This window comes from Dermacentor variabilis, chromosome 10 (assembly GCF_050947875.1).
Source record: "Dermacentor variabilis isolate Ectoservices chromosome 10, ASM5094787v1, whole genome shotgun sequence".
NCBI classification, from domain to species: Eukaryota; Metazoa; Arthropoda; class Arachnida; order Ixodida; family Ixodidae; genus Dermacentor; species Dermacentor variabilis.
In genome coordinates this window covers 118,417,555-118,433,208 of record NC_134577.1, presented here as the reverse complement: position 1 = coordinate 118,433,208, position 15,654 = coordinate 118,417,555, and the positions used below count along the sequence as shown (strand labels likewise).

Below are 15,654 nucleotides of genomic sequence, written 5' to 3'. Positions count from 1 at the left end.
GTGGTTTCGTGTCTGATTGCATTGCACAGGCTATTTTCTGGCCCAATTGTCTAGAAAAAAAAACAGTGCACGTTTGAATGGGGTAAATGCTGTAATTGGTCATTGTGAGCTACGGCTATTGCTTGAAAATCTTTGTAGGGGCAGGTTGCAAACAGGTGTTTTCGATGGGAGATGGCAGATGTTCCAGTGCCTTGACTAAGCTCCACCAAGACAGACACTGCCACTAAAGAGGCCGCTATTGGGGTCACTATAAGGGTCAAGTAGATGCGTGCTTACTGCTAAAGTTGGCCAATTTTAGGATCTGAATAACGAAAGTATTGGCTTATAGAAATGCATTGGTGCCAGCTGGGACCTTTGGTCAGGAATGAATTAACTGAAAAATTGAATTAACTGGAGTTGAATTGACAGAAGTCTACTGTAATCACTGGGTACCTGCCCGAACGATGAACTTCGGCACTGCACATGTGATACACTGCAGCAGAAACCAATATACAGTGGACTCTGTTTAAGGTGGTAGGCCACATTTAAAAGTAAACTTGCTTTCCCAAAATTGATTTTTTGTTTTTTACATTTTATGCATAGCCAAACATTCAGCAACATATCACAAAAAAATCATTGTCCTATCGTCACTAGTTTGGGAGTTACAGTGAGTTTTCCAACCTATACCCTCGTATTGCAAAACCAAAAATCAGTACTATTTTTTAAATATAAATATTATTCAAAATACCTTTTTTCATTTTATGTTGTCGCTGCATACCTACATGAAGAAAAGGAGACTCTAGTGCACCTCGTCGGGGCTTCAGCTACAAAGCTGGTGCATTTTGAGCCTGTGTTGTTTTTGAAACCTTTCACACGGTTTGAAGATTTGTTTACGTTTTTCTGAAAACAAGATTTTCCTGCAACTCGTGTTACGCAAACTTCGATAACATTTATTTAATCAACATTTTGATATCAAATTTTGCACACTCATTCTTCACATAGAGATATGTGCCACAAACTAGAGCAAAAAGAATTTATGCAATATTTTTTGCACTTTGGTCAATATTGGCAATTTTTTTCACTTTGTTTAGTTTTTCAAACATTACTTTTTTATATTTATCACATTGCATTTATCCCAGTTCATTGCACAGGTTTCCCACTTACCTAAGTAAATGCCAAAGTTTACTCAATTCGGCGATTCATTAGTTACACATCACTGTTGGTGTGGCTAGCACTTTTGCCACATTTTATGAAAAAGATTACCTGCCAAAACATAGAATGAACCGTTTTCTATACTTTAAATAGTTGAATAAGCTAAATAAGACATGCTTATTCAGGGCAAAAGGTTATTTGAATCCTAGCTGCTGATTTAAATAACTTTTTTTTTTTGTGGCCTACCATCTTAAACAGAACGTCAGGGTACCAGGGAAACTGTCCGTTTATGAGGAGTTCCGATTATTAGGAGACAAAGCTGTTAGCATTGTATGAATACAAAAACCAACCAACGGTGAGGTTGGTGTTCCGTTTAAGCAATTTACGTTTATGGAGATTATCCTGTACTGTGTCATGGTATAATTTGGCATTGTGGTTTACAACGACAGTGCCGTTTCGTGCCGTGCCCATAAGGTGTTGTGATTCCCGGATGGCATAGGGTCACACAAGAAAGCTCATTTGGACAATCACCTTTCATGGTTTCTGCCACAATTTCTTTAATAATTAATCCTAGAGGGAAAACTGGTGCTGCCATGCTGTTGCATGCATAAGATAGCTGGTATGTGGTGGTTTCAAATTGGCACCTTTAGTTGGAGAGCCACGTTGCTGTGATGACGCATCTGGCTTGCAGCATACTGTCTGTCACAATGATTTGCTCTAAAGAGCATGTGAAAGGCCAAATTAAAAAAAAATATATTTTCTGTTATGTAAAACCATTTTCTTACCAAACCACGAGAACTCATACTGGGTTGTGTGACTGCGTATAATGTTAACAGTGCCCGTGGCTGCTGAAATTGGAAGAAAGAAGATTGCGCAGATCCAGAGCACATACTGTAGTATGGAAATCATCATCATCAACACACGATGATCATCTCAAAGAGCTAGCTGGTGTTGACGTGACAGAAGTGCATGTGTGGTTGTGGCATAAAGGTTAGAGCATCGGGCTGTTGTGCTGGGGCCGAGGTTTGAATCTCAGTGCCAGATGCCCTTCATTCTTTTTTCTTTTTTTTCAGTGAATGCAAATTTACTGGGCGAGAACCTGACCGGCAACTGACTCACTGACTTACCCATGCGAAACCATGGAACAGTAGGGTCAGAAAGCTTTGCTTTAAAATTACAATGTATGTGCTCACTGTGCGTCACTTTCCATAATATGTTTTTGTTTCCTTCACTCACTTGCATTAAATGTGAGTAAACAATAACAAACAAAAAAAATGAATTGTGGCCAAGCAGACCTTCTGTGATGGTTACATTAAAAGAAAGTGTTATTTGTGAGAAAATAACTATGGTTTAAGCCACGCCTCGTATGCCCCCAACTCAGCATACCCATGGTGGTGCAGTTCCCGCTAGAGAACAGTGGTGCCAGATTTTCCTTGATGCAATATTGAAAGAAACTATAGCACTGCGTTGTAATGATCACAGTAGAAAGCTAAAATGACAGCTAAGTGAATAGCGGCCATGTTGAGTCTCGTTACTGTCAAAGCCAATAAAGAGGAACAATTGCAATGACATCACACAGATCAGCCACAAGAACTCTGTATATATTGCCCAGCAAGAGGCTGGCTTATCACATTAAACGTTGTTCACCATGAAGTTTGCAGCAGCTGCCTTCTTGCCCGGTTAAACTAGTTTAAATTATTATGAGGCTGGGAAAAAATGTGGCTTGGTGAAGACAGCACAGAAGTCTGAAATGGTGCAGGCTACTTTGGAGTCCAAACAAGATGGCAATCGAACAGAAAGCTTGGGAACTTGACGGGAAGGTCATCCGCTGACAGGAAACCATAGTCGCATATTCTAATGCATTTTTTAGAGGCTACATTGTGCTTTTTATATGTTCACACACGCAAAATGGTAAAGTAGAGCTATATTTGTATTTTCTTTTCTTAGCCTTTTCTAGTTGACTTAAGGTGGTGTCACATTTCAGAGACGTCTTCCAGACAGTGCTATATACATTCAATTACTTGGGCTCAAAGCTATCTCATTAGCGGTCTACATAGACTGTCTCCAATGCTGGCCAGAACTGGAACACACCCAATGATATTATGAGCAAAATGTGAACAAGGTGAATGCAGGAGCCAACGTTTCGACAAGTGGACTTGTCTTCTTCAAGGCGACATATGCTTTCCTTGCCACAGTATATACAGGTGGGGTTCTTCTAAAGGGGAGAGGGTGTGAGGCGGGAGGACGCAGAAACGAGGGAAAATGTGTTAGCGTGTCGAATTGAGAGTAAAGAAACGCTGAGTACAAGGTCAAAGCCAGGCCCCCCACCCCGGTCTGTCAACACAGGCACGTTAGCCGGCGTGTCAGACGCCCTTGACACGCCGGCTGACAAAAAATAAAAAAATAAATAAAATAAAAATAATAATAATAATAATAATAAGGGAAAGGGAAGGGAAAGGGAAGGGTAGAAGAAAAAAAAGGAAGGTGGGGGGACACGCCAAGAAATTAAACTAAGTGTTGTTGCCTATAGCTTGAAGTTTAGCATAGCGAATAGATTCTAAAGCTCCCTTTGAAACGTTTATGCCTATTGGTTGCAATGTCTTGAACTTATGGATAAGGTATGATTCTCTGTATTTTCTTTCTTATTCACAACGGAAATTTGACTGTAAGATGTAGAGTTTAAGTTCATCAAAGTTATGACCTGGTTGGTTGAAATGCTCGGCGACGGCTTTGGGAAGCTTTTTAGCTGTGTCCGCGCGATGTCCGTTTAATCTGACGTTCATTGATTGTCCTGTTTCACCAATATATTGCTTTTACAGAAGGCGCATTCAAGTATATAAATCACATCCGAACCTGTGCAAGTGAAGCTAGATTTGATTTCATGTGTATAACTATTTGCGGTGCTTTTAATTTTAATGTCACTTTGAAGGTGCCTGCAGGTTTTGCACCTAGGGCGACAACATGCTTTTATTACGGGAGAATGCTGCTGGCTGACTTTTGCGTGCACTAACATGTCTTTAAAGTTCTTGTTTCGGCGATAGGTAACCCTGGGTACATCCGGGAACGCTTTTCACAGACGCTCGTTACTTGATAATAATGGGTGGTATTTTCTTAGGATGTTGTTTATGTTTGGGAGTGCATTAGAATATTTTGTTATAAAGGCCAGCGGTCTGTCACATTCTAATGTGGGCTGTCTCTTCGCCAATTTCGACTGTCTCTCCAATCTTGACGCGGCATCATAAGCTCTATCGAGAGCAACTTGGGGATAGTTCCTTTCTGCTAGCGTTGATTTAAGGTCATTCGGGTGGTGGATATAATCGTGGTCTTCGCTGCAGATTCTTCTTATGTGTTTCGCTTGTCTGACAAAAATTCCTTGCTTGCAATGTCACGGGTGATGGCTGTTGTAGTCCAAGTATTGCTGGCTATCTGTAGGCTTCCGGTTAAGTGTCGTTCTCAGTTTTCCACTTTCTATGTAGACCGTCGTGTCCAGGAAGTTGATTTGACTAGGAGAGTGGTGAGCAGTAAATTTAATACTCGGGTGGAAGCGATTGAAATGGCTAATTAAGTTGGTTAAGGCGCTTGTGCCGTGTTCCCATATTATAAATATGTCGTCAAAGTAACGAAGGTAGGTGTGGGGTTTTAAAGGGTAGGATTTGAGCAGGTCTGCTTCAAGCTGTCCCATGAAAATGTTCACATACGTGGGAGCGAATGGCATACCCATGCTAGTGCCGAAAATTTGCAGGTAGTGAATAGAATCGAATTCGAAATAGTTGAGTGTGAGAACTAACCTAAGGAGCGATAAGTAAACTTCAGGAGCGTGCGCTTGGGGATTGATTGCAAGGGATCTAGAAACGGCTTCAATTCCTTCACTCATGGGAAAGTTGGTGTAAAGGGCAGAAACAACTGAGCAACCACACCCATTACAGAAAACTCGACTCTAACCAGATTACAGCAATATTGTGTTAAGCGCAATAGCGAAGCTCCGGTCCAGGGAACTAATCACGCAATCTGAATATCGCTTCATGATGCCCAAGAACAAAACAGCAGGCCGCTTTTATCTTCTTCCTAAAATACATAAAGTTCCGGTCGAAGAAATATTTATAGCAGAAATCCCAGGTCGGCCTATTGTGTCTAATAACAACACACCTACTGAGTCACTATCTAAATTCTTAAATCACCACCTGTCAAACATACCCACCACCCTCCCATCTTTCGTTCAAGACACGCCGCACTTCCTTCGAATTATCGATGGCATCAACGCCAACCAAATCCTTTCCGACCGCGCTATTCTAGTCACTTTGGATGTTTCTGGCCTTTACACCAACATTCCCATGAGTGAAGGAATTGAAGCCGTTTCTAGATCCCTCGCAATCAATCCCCAAGCGCATGCTCCTGAAGTTTACTTATCGCTCCTTAGGTTAGTTCTCACACTCAACTATTTCGAATTCGATTCTATTCACTACCTGCAAATTTTCGGCACTAGCATGGGTATGCCATTCGCTCCCACGTATGTGAACATTTTCATGGGACAGCTTGAAGCAGACCTGCTCAAATCCTACCCTTTAAAACCCCACACCTACCTTCGTTACTTTGACAACATATTTATAATATGGGAACACGGCACAAGCGCCTTAACCAACTTAATTAGCCATTTCAATCGCTTCCACCCGAGTATTAAATTTACTGCTCACCACTCTCCTAGTCAAATCAACTACCTGGACACGACGGTCTACATAGAAAGTGGAAAACTGAGAACGACACTTTACCGGAAGCCTACAGATAGCCAGCAATACTTGGACTACAACAGCCATCACCCGCGACATTGCAAGCAAGGAATTTTTGTCAGACAAGCGAAACACATAAGAAGAATCTGCAGCGAAGACCACGATTATATCCACCACCCGAATGACCTTAAATCAACGCTAGCAGAAAGGAACTATCCCCAAGTTGCTCTCGATAGAGCTTATGATGCCGCGTCAAGATTGGAGAGACAGTCGAAATTGGCGAAGAGACAGCCCACATTAGAATCTGACAGACCGCTGGCCTTTATAACAAAATATTCTAATGCACTCCCAAACATAAACAACATCCTAAGAAAATACCACCCATTATTATCAAGTAACGAACGTCTGCGAAAAGTATTCCCGGATGTACCCAGGGTTACCTATCACCGAAACAAGAACTTTAAAGACATGTTAGTGCACGCAAAAGTCAGCCAGCAGCATTCTCCCGTAATAAAAGCATGTTGTCGCCCTAGGTGCAAAACCTGCAGGCACCTTCAAAGTGACATTAAAATTAAAAGCACCGCAAATAGTTATACACATGAAATCAAATCTAGCTTCACTTGCACAGGTTCGGATGTGATTTATATACTTGAATGCGCCTTCTGTAAAAAACAATATATTGGTGAAACAGGACAATTAATGAACGTCAGATTAAACGGACATCGCGCGGACACAGCTAAAAAGCTTCCCAAAGCCGTCGCCGAGCATTTCAACCAACCAGGTCATAACTTTGATGAACTTAAACTCTACATCTTACAGTCAAATTTCCGTTGTGAATGAGAAAGAAAATACAGAGAATCATACCTTATCCATAAGTTCAAGACATTGCAACCAATAGGCATAAACGTTTCAAAGGGAGCTTTGGAATCTATTCGGTATGCTAAACTTCAAGCTATAGGCAACAACACTTAGTTTAATTTCTTGGCGTGTCCCCCCCCTTCCTTTTTTTTTCTTCTACCCTTCCCTTTCGCTTCCCTTTCCCTTATTATTATTATTATTATTATTATTATTATTTTTTTTTTTGTCAGCCGGCGTGTCAAGGGCGTCTGACACGCCGGCTAACGCGCCTGTGTTGACAGACCGGGGGGGGGGGGCCTGGCTTTGACCTTGTACTCAGCATTTCTTTACTCTCAATTCGACACGCTAACACATTTTCCCTCGTTTCCGCGTCCTCCCGCCTCACACCCTCTCCCCTTTAGAAGAACCCCACCGGTATATACTGTGGCAAGGAAAGCATATGTCGCCTTGAAGAAGACAAGTCCACTTGTTGAAACGTTGGCTCCTGCATTCACCTTGTTCACATTTTGCTCATCGTCTTGAATTTCCATCTCCCCCATTCCCAGTCTTTTCTCCCAATGACATTATGGAATACAAGGCAGTGCCAGTGTGTTCCACCAAGCTCCACCTACCTTCAGCATCATGATAAGGTGGTTTATCTTCTGTGGCTTGGTGTACAGAGGTGGATAAGATGCTGTGCTGATATCACAGTTTCTGCCGAGAAAAGCAGTAATGTGTTTGAAGATGGCGTCGAACACAGGCAGCACCTGAAAGAGCAGAGGCAAGCGATAGTGTGTGTTAAACCACCAAGCAGTAACTGGACAGCCAAGACAGGAAAAAAGATTAGCTAGAAAAATCAAGAAGGAAAGCGGTTTGTGATGGAGACATCCCGACAATTCTGACTTGAAGGTGCTATGGAGGTTTCTTACATATGCTGGGCTCAAACGGAAGTGAAAGGATGGGTTAGCTTAAAAGGCCCAATAATAAACAGCTGAGTAGTACGGGGTCAGTGCACTGAAACCTGGCTAAAACAAAGCCACACACAACACAAAAATTTATTTGGTATGTATTCGTTATAAGCATACATGCTGATATCAGCACAAAAATGTGAATTTTAGATTTGCTTTGTTAATCCAATAATTCTTGTTCACTATATCACGGTTTGACTGCATAAAGCAAAGATTTCTTTCACTAGATTCTATTTCTTAACAAGGCCGGTCAATCACGGAAATAATGCAGGTGGAAAGTCATCTGGGCCACTAAAAAAGCACAAAAAGGAATAAGATTGGGATAGAATCATTACATCATTTCATCCCCCATTTGCACTACCGCTTCACACTTAGCCCTTGCTTCACACTACAGCTGAGACTTCTGATGACAGCAGTCAGTGAAAAAAACGAAATAATAATAATAATAATAATAATAATAATAATGATGATGATGATGATGATGATGATGATGATGATGATGATGATGATGATAGCAGTAGTAGTAGTAGTAGTAGTAGTAGTAGTAGTAGTAGTAATAATAATAATAGTGAACAAAGCACCACAAATTAAGAAGGTAACACGGATAAGGATTCCAGAAGGAAGCTTTCCTGGTTTACACTGTGGCTATTATTGTAGCTTTCGTTGTTCACCATTGTAATATGCGGCCTGCTGGAAAGTTAGTGCTTTAAATGCCGTGACTGAGTTTTACTCGCTCAGAAAGCTTTCTGAAAAACTGCCAATACCAAGTGTGGCTAGTTCGTAAGTTCTACTGCTAATTTTGCACTGTTACTGGCATTCAGAATGCCAGTCATGCTTGTCTGTTAAAATAAAGGTGATGAAAGGTACATGGTGCTGAGGAATCCCAGGGTATATGGTATTTGTTCCTGCTCCCTGCTACATTTCATGTCGAAGTGATACATTAGGTACCCATGTTTCGAAATTTGCAATATATTTCCTATTCAGTTGCACATACAGACATTATCAATTAAGAACAGTTCAATACATCTGCCTGGGACTTACATGAGAGAAACATAAGAACAGTCCTGTGGAAAGATGAGGCAATAAAAGAAGTGAATTGTCTAAACACTAAAGAAAATGTGTGCATATTTATGCACACACACCATGTGCGTGTGCTCACATAATTCACAGGTAAAAACATAACCTACTGGGGTTCAGTGCACAGACAGCTGTGCTTGCACTCTCTGTATGAAGCAGACAAAACAGACAAAGTGTGCCTGAGTGCTCAACAGGGAGCAGGTAATTAGCCAAGTCGGTGCCAAGCGATGCACAAGGCCATCTGGGGACGTATTCTGTAAGAGTCCACCTTGTGGAAACGTCCATTTCGTCAGCTGTTGAAATTCTGATTGGCTGGGCTGGGCTGCGCGTCTGCAGCAGCCAGGCGCCACAGCCAATCGGCACTTCAGCAGTAGACGAAATAGACGTGTCCACTAGGTGGACTCTTACAGAATACTTCCCCTGGTCGGCACCGCTGTCGCTCGTTGCAATCTCAGCCCGTAGATTTCAAGATGGACAGCTGCCTGAAATGTGCACAGGTGACGTTTCACCATGTCTCGTAAAGTGGATGATAGAACACTGGACTTTTGTAAATGGGGGTTAACTGGGGTGCACGGAAATGAGTGTGGTTACATGGAGGTTAAGAGAGTAGTGTGTTCAGAGATGGGGTAGCTGATTAGCAGGAGAGGAGCAGGAGGGCCTGACACAACTTCCTACTTCGTCTGCTCCAAGTTCACAGAGGAGGAGGAGAGTTGTGGAGATGGAGGAAACAGAGGAATCGGAAGGAGAGCTCGGCCAGAGCGCAACATCGCACAGGATGATAGCGCCATGTCTTAAACCATCTTGGTAACAGGTGATGTACAGATAGGCATCCATTGAACTCCAGCATGACTGTGCGATTCCAGCAGCTACTAGCATGCCTAAAATGTATCAACAGCAGGCGAGGGTATGTGCGAGTGGCATCACTTCTTAATGCGCTGTGGTCTGCCATTATGTGCCAATGGTATGGAGCCAATATTGCCCGGTGCTACAGGATGAAGCCATCGCCTTCAAGTGGTCCCCACCTTTGGCCGCACAAGCTCTATCGTCAGAGTCATCGAGTGTACCGCGCCCATTTAAATGCACTGGTTACCGCCGAGCGCCTTCAGTGGGCACGGAACAGCTAGAATACGGTAGCTAGCTGGGCGAGTCAGTACATCTGCATAATTATTACACACAGGGCATACTAAAAACACGGATGAAGAAAAGAGATGAAACACGAACACGTTTCATCGTTACTCTTCGTCCGTGTCTTTAATGCATGCTGTGCGTAATAATTATGCACAAGCAACAGCAGCTATGATGCAGGCGCATCAAATTTTCTTCTGTTTCTTGGTGCAGGTTAGTCCATGCCCTTCTTTGCATTGTAAATGCACAAGCAATGTCAACCTACTGCTTTTCCCATGCCCAAGCGTGTTCCTATATGATATCTGCGAATGCATTACGTATCGAAATTATTGCTCTTAGGCAGTGATATTGAACAGAATGCCGGGCCACCTAAGCTGTATCCCAGCCACTCCAACAACGATGTTGTCTCCCTGTTGAAAGCTTTAAATGGAAAACTCGACAAGAACCATAGCGAAATACTCTCCCAACTCAATGAAGTCTGGCAAACACTATCAAAGCTTGAGCGTCAAATGACCAGCATGAACGATAGGCTTGTTGCCGTCGAAGAAAAAGTAGCCACTTCGCAGGCACCCAATGCCATTAACATCGCCCAGGAAGTGTCCAAGGCTGTGCAGAATTAAGCAGAGGCACTTCATAGATGAATGGACGACCTCGAAGACAGGTCGCAATGAGATAATTTGATTTTCCACGGCTTACCTGATTCGCAAAACAAAACATGGGATGAATTGGAACAGCTTAAAAAAAAAAAATTATGGGGTTTTACGTGCCAAAACCACTTTCTGATTATGAGGCACGCCGTAGTGGAGGACTCCGGAAAATTGGACCACCTGGGGTTCTTTAACGTGCACCTAAATCTAAGTACACGGGTGTTTTCGCATTTCGCCCCCATCGAAATGAGGCCGCCGTGGCCGGGATTCGATCCCGCGACCTCGTGCTCAGCAGCCCAGCACCATAGCCACTGAGCAACCACAAAGGGTTTCGGAACAGCTTGTGCGTGAAATGCTTCATTCTGCAATGAGCTTTCAGCTACCAGATGAGGCTATAGCTAGTGTACGTCGGCTAGGCAAATTTTCATCCTATAGGTGTTGTCCTGCCATTGTAAACTCTTCAAATTTAAAGATCCGGGAAGCTGTTTTTAGCGACTGAAGCAAAATGAAAATCTCCGGAGTAAATGCTACCAAAGATTTTTGCATGTCAACTCAGAATTTGTGTAAAAAAAAACTATTCGAATTTGGACAGGCAAGTGGAGAGAAGTTTGCTCTTCATCAGAACAATTTGTTCATAAAAAATAGGTGTTATGTATACATTTATGCATCAGATAGTATCTCTGAATACCACATAAATAACGAAGCGTCATCATACAGGCTTGAAAGTAGCACCATGCTAGCCAATCAGCTCTCCACGTAGCCACTTGTTTGCAGTCATAAGCCTGCAAATGACGTGTGTTTTGTTCTCTAACATTCGTAGTGTTGTTAACAAGTGTGATGGTTTGGGTAATCTTGCCGACACGTGTAGTGCAGACATTGTGGTCCTTACCGAAACCTGGCTGAATTCCAAGATATCAAATTATGAAATCTTTAACTGCGAAAAGAATTTCACTACATATCAGTGTGACCGCGGTGATAAAACAGGAGGAGGTGTTCTCACAGTGGTGGCCGACCATCTGCAGTCTTCACATGTGCCACTTGTTACTTCTCTTGAAATCATATGTGCCATGTATACGCATCAATCATCCAGACACTCTTTTGCACATGCTATCGCCCTCCGAATGCCCGATCGTCATTTTGTAGCGATCTTCATGACATACTAAACTGAATTTCGGTTAGAGTTCCTTCTTCACCATTGTTTTTAGTTTGTGACTTCAACCTGCCAAAAATAAATTGGTCCGGTGCATTGCCCTCCACTCTAGATTCGTCATCTGACACGATTGGCTTCATAAATTTGTGTGCCGACTTCAGCGTCTCTCAGCTAATTACCGAGCCGACCCGTACCACACCTACTTGTGCTAATATCCTCAATCCTGTTCTAACTACGTCTTCCGATCTAGACAATTCACTGACATTTCTGCTGGGCCTCAGCAACCACTGCTTCATCCAGTTTGAACTTGGAAGCACTAATAGGCGTATGCAATCTGATCTAAAATATATCAGAGATTACTCAAAAGCCGATTTTCCTTCGATAAATGCAGAAGTAGGGCCTTTTTTTAGCTGAGCATATGCCAAACTTTGTTAACCGTACTGTGGAAATGAATTGGCAGATTTTCAAAAAAAAAGTTCACCACCTCGTGCATAAATACATACCTTTACTCATCATATCAAGCTAGCATCATTCTCTATGGTTTACTGCGGCATTACAACATCTTTTAAATAAAAAGAAACAAATGCTTCGCAGACCTGAAACAAGCAGTTGTTCTTATCACTTGGATGCATATTGAGCCATCGCTTCAGAATATAAGAAAGCATTGAAAGACACCAAGCATGTATTTTACCACAGCACGCTTCCGTCATTGTTGATTAATGACCCCCCAAAATTTTTGGAACATCATTGCTGGTCCCAAGCATAAAACATTAGCTCTTAACGGCAGCAGCGGCGCTGCCATTCCTTCATCAGGGTGTCTTCAAGTGCTTAATGATGCCTTTTCTAAAGCTTTTCTTCAGCAATCATCTGTTCCCATCCCCTGTTTTCGCCCGGTGCAGAATCCTTTAATGAACCGAATTGTATTTGACAGACAGTCTTGGTGTACAAAGTTTAATCAGTAATCTAAAGGTTTACTCGCCTTCAGGAATTGACATCAATTCCACATTATTAAAGAATACAAGTGTTTATCCATTTACTCGAGTGAAATGTTTACGCAGTCGTCAGGCTTGGGACAGTTGCCCGGGGACTGGAAGGTGGCTAAGGTTGAACCAGTATTGACGTCTGGTGATACTCAGTGCACCACCAACTACAGACCGATAAAGTTAACAAGTATCCCATGTCCAATGTTTGAACATATCATATATTCTACATTTGTTAAATTTCTTGAAAATCAGTCATTTCTTTTTTCCTCGTCAGCACGGTTTCTGTAAATCATTTTCGTGTGAGATGCAGCGCATCTCCTTCACCCATGACTTATTTGACGCATTAGACAAGGGACTATTCATTGATTGCATATTCTTAGACTTCCAGAAAGCATTTGATCTTGTTAATCACCGACTACTTTGTTTAAAGCTCAGCAAACTGAACATTTACCCTAACATTCTTTCATGGATCGAGAGTTTTTTGAGTAACAGAACTTCATTCGTCACTGCTAATAATGCTGATTCTTCACCATGTTATGTTACCTCAGGCATGCCTCAAGGTTCAGTGCTGGGGCTATTATGGTTCCTAATGTATATTAATGATCTACCAAACTCTATTAACTCCACAATCAGACTTTTCCATTTCATTCATTCATATCATTTATTAATACTGTTACCCCATTTTTTGGGCCGTTACAGGGTGGGAAATATTTGTTACAATGCAGAAAGCTTTGACAATCACAGCCTTGTAGACATGTACATAAAAAATAAAATTAATGTGCACAACTTGCGACTCACAACAAAATATAAATGCCGTAGTAGCAGCACACACAGCAACATCAATATTTACAAGTAGTTGTAATTCGCTACAAACGAACTGTCGTGGTTAATTTGGCAGGTCAAGGTAAAGGTGTATAGATTTTTCAAATCAACTGACAGCATCTGTTTGCGTTATGTGCTGTGGCAGTGAGTTTCATTCTTCAATTGTTCATGGGAAGACTGAATATTTGAATGTGTTGATCCAAGCTTGGAAGGGTGCAAGTTGTTGGTTGTGACTGTTCCTCAATGTTCGGGCCGAGCGCTGGTTTGTGTATACAGTCCAGTGTTCAAATTAAAGAAGTTACCCCACAAAAGATAGAGGAACTTAAGTCTAGCAACTCTTCTCCGCTCTAGTAGCTGAGGTAATTTAATTTCTGACAACATCCCCGAGACTGAATCCGTAGAATTATATCTAGACAGAATAAATCTAGCTGCCCTTTTTTGTACTTTTTCAATCCTTGCTATCTGATTTTTCGTATAGGGTCCCACACGATACAGCCATATTCCAAAGTTGGTCTTACAAGTGTCAAATAGGCAGTTAGTTTCACTGTCATGGTTGCTGTCCTAGTTTCCGGCGCAAAGTCCACAATTTTCTCTTGGCTGCACTACATAAGCTATGAATGTGCCAATCTCAAATTAAATTTTGCTTATCGTTATGCCTAGATACTTGAAGCAGTTTACTTTCTTTATCTTGTGTCCTTCAATTTCGTATTCAAACAGAAGAATATTGTTACAGAGTCTTCGTGAGCATGTCACAATATCTTTAATTTTGTTTGTTATTCTTATAATTGACGTTTTGCTATGATTTATTTTCATTTTCCTTTTTGTGCACCAGTCATGGACACTACTTAATGCTGTTGAAATGGGGTTTATTGCAGCTCGTTCAAGGGATCGCAAGTAGCTCTAGATCACAAGTCCTAGCACTTTGCATCAACAGCCCGAGCTCGGGTCTCACGCCGCAGCGGTGGCAGTCCGCACTGTGCCACATGCATATTACCCACTACAACTTCCCCCGCGGTGAAGAGGAGCCATTCTGGCGACCTAAGGTGATGATACGATAAGGGGGTCGTGGTACGGCTTCAGGCGGCTGACGTGAACGGTCTTGCGGCCACGGCGGCGTTTGTCCGAAGATGGCGTCACGGGTTCGACCACATAATTCACAGGCGAAGTACACGCGACGATCCGGTACGGACCTTGATATTTCGGAGCAAGCTTTGGGCTAAGGCCTGGAGCTTGGAAAGGCAGCCGAAGCCAGACATGAGAGTCCACGGCGAAGGACTGTGTGGGCCGATCGTTGTCATGGCGATCTTTGTGGATTCCTTGGGTATCTGACGTGAACGAGCGAGCCAGTTGGCGGCACTCTTCAGCATGGCGAGCAACTTCGGAAAGAGGGGTGAATTCAGAGGCATCCGGGTGATATGGTACTACGGTGTCGAGGGTAGTGGATGGTTCACGTCCATAAAGAAGGAAAAATGGTGAGAAGCCTGTGGTAGCCTGAACGGCGGTATTGTATGCGTACGTCACAAAAGGGAGGACATCGTCCCAGTTGGAATGATCAGGCGCAACATACATGGTGAGCATGTCCCCAAGAGTGCGGTTGAATCGTTCCGTTAGACCGTTAGTCTGTGGGTGATACGCCGTAGTGGTGCGGTGAATAGTGCGGCACGCGGCGAGTAGCTCATTAATAACTTCGGACAAGAAGACACGGCCTCGGTCACTGAGCAGTTCTCGCTGTGCGCCGTGCCGTAAGATGAATACGGCGACGTCGCGAGCAGCAGTCGTAGCAAGTGTTGTGAGGTGGTCTACTGCGACAATTATCCAACGATTTCCGTTAGCACTGCATGGAAGAGGCCCATAAAGGTCAATGCCAACCCGATCAAAAGGACGTGCAGGACACGTACGGTAAAGGTTGCAGAGGGCCTGTCATATGAGAAGATGTCTTGCGTCGCTGACAAGCTGCGCATGACCGAATGTATTTGCGGACATAAGAATACATGCCGCGCCAGTAGCTGGCGGAGCCGCTCGTAGGTTTTCAGGAGGCCAGCATGAGCTTGTTGTGGGTCTGCATGGAAATACGTGCATACGTCGGAACGCAAATGGCGAGGGATGACTAGCAGCCATTTGCGGCCGTCTGGCTGATAGTTTCGGCGGTACAAGATGGCATCCCGTAGCACGAAGTGGGTGGCTTGGCGA

General features: G+C 43.0%; 1 protein-coding gene across 2 annotated transcripts in view; it reads right to left on the bottom strand.

Annotated features, from left to right (window-relative positions):
- LOC142560908 (uncharacterized) overlaps window positions 1-15,654 on the bottom strand; it is a 236,316-nt gene that overhangs the window by 162,840 nt on the left and 57,822 nt on the right. For both annotated transcript variants that reach the window (XM_075673325.1, XM_075673323.1), the window contains exon 11: window positions 7,325-7,459. In XM_075673325.1, coding sequence (XP_075529440.1) covers window positions 7,325-7,459 — 135 coding nt within the window. The remainder of the gene's footprint in view (window positions 1-7,324; window positions 7,460-15,654) is intronic.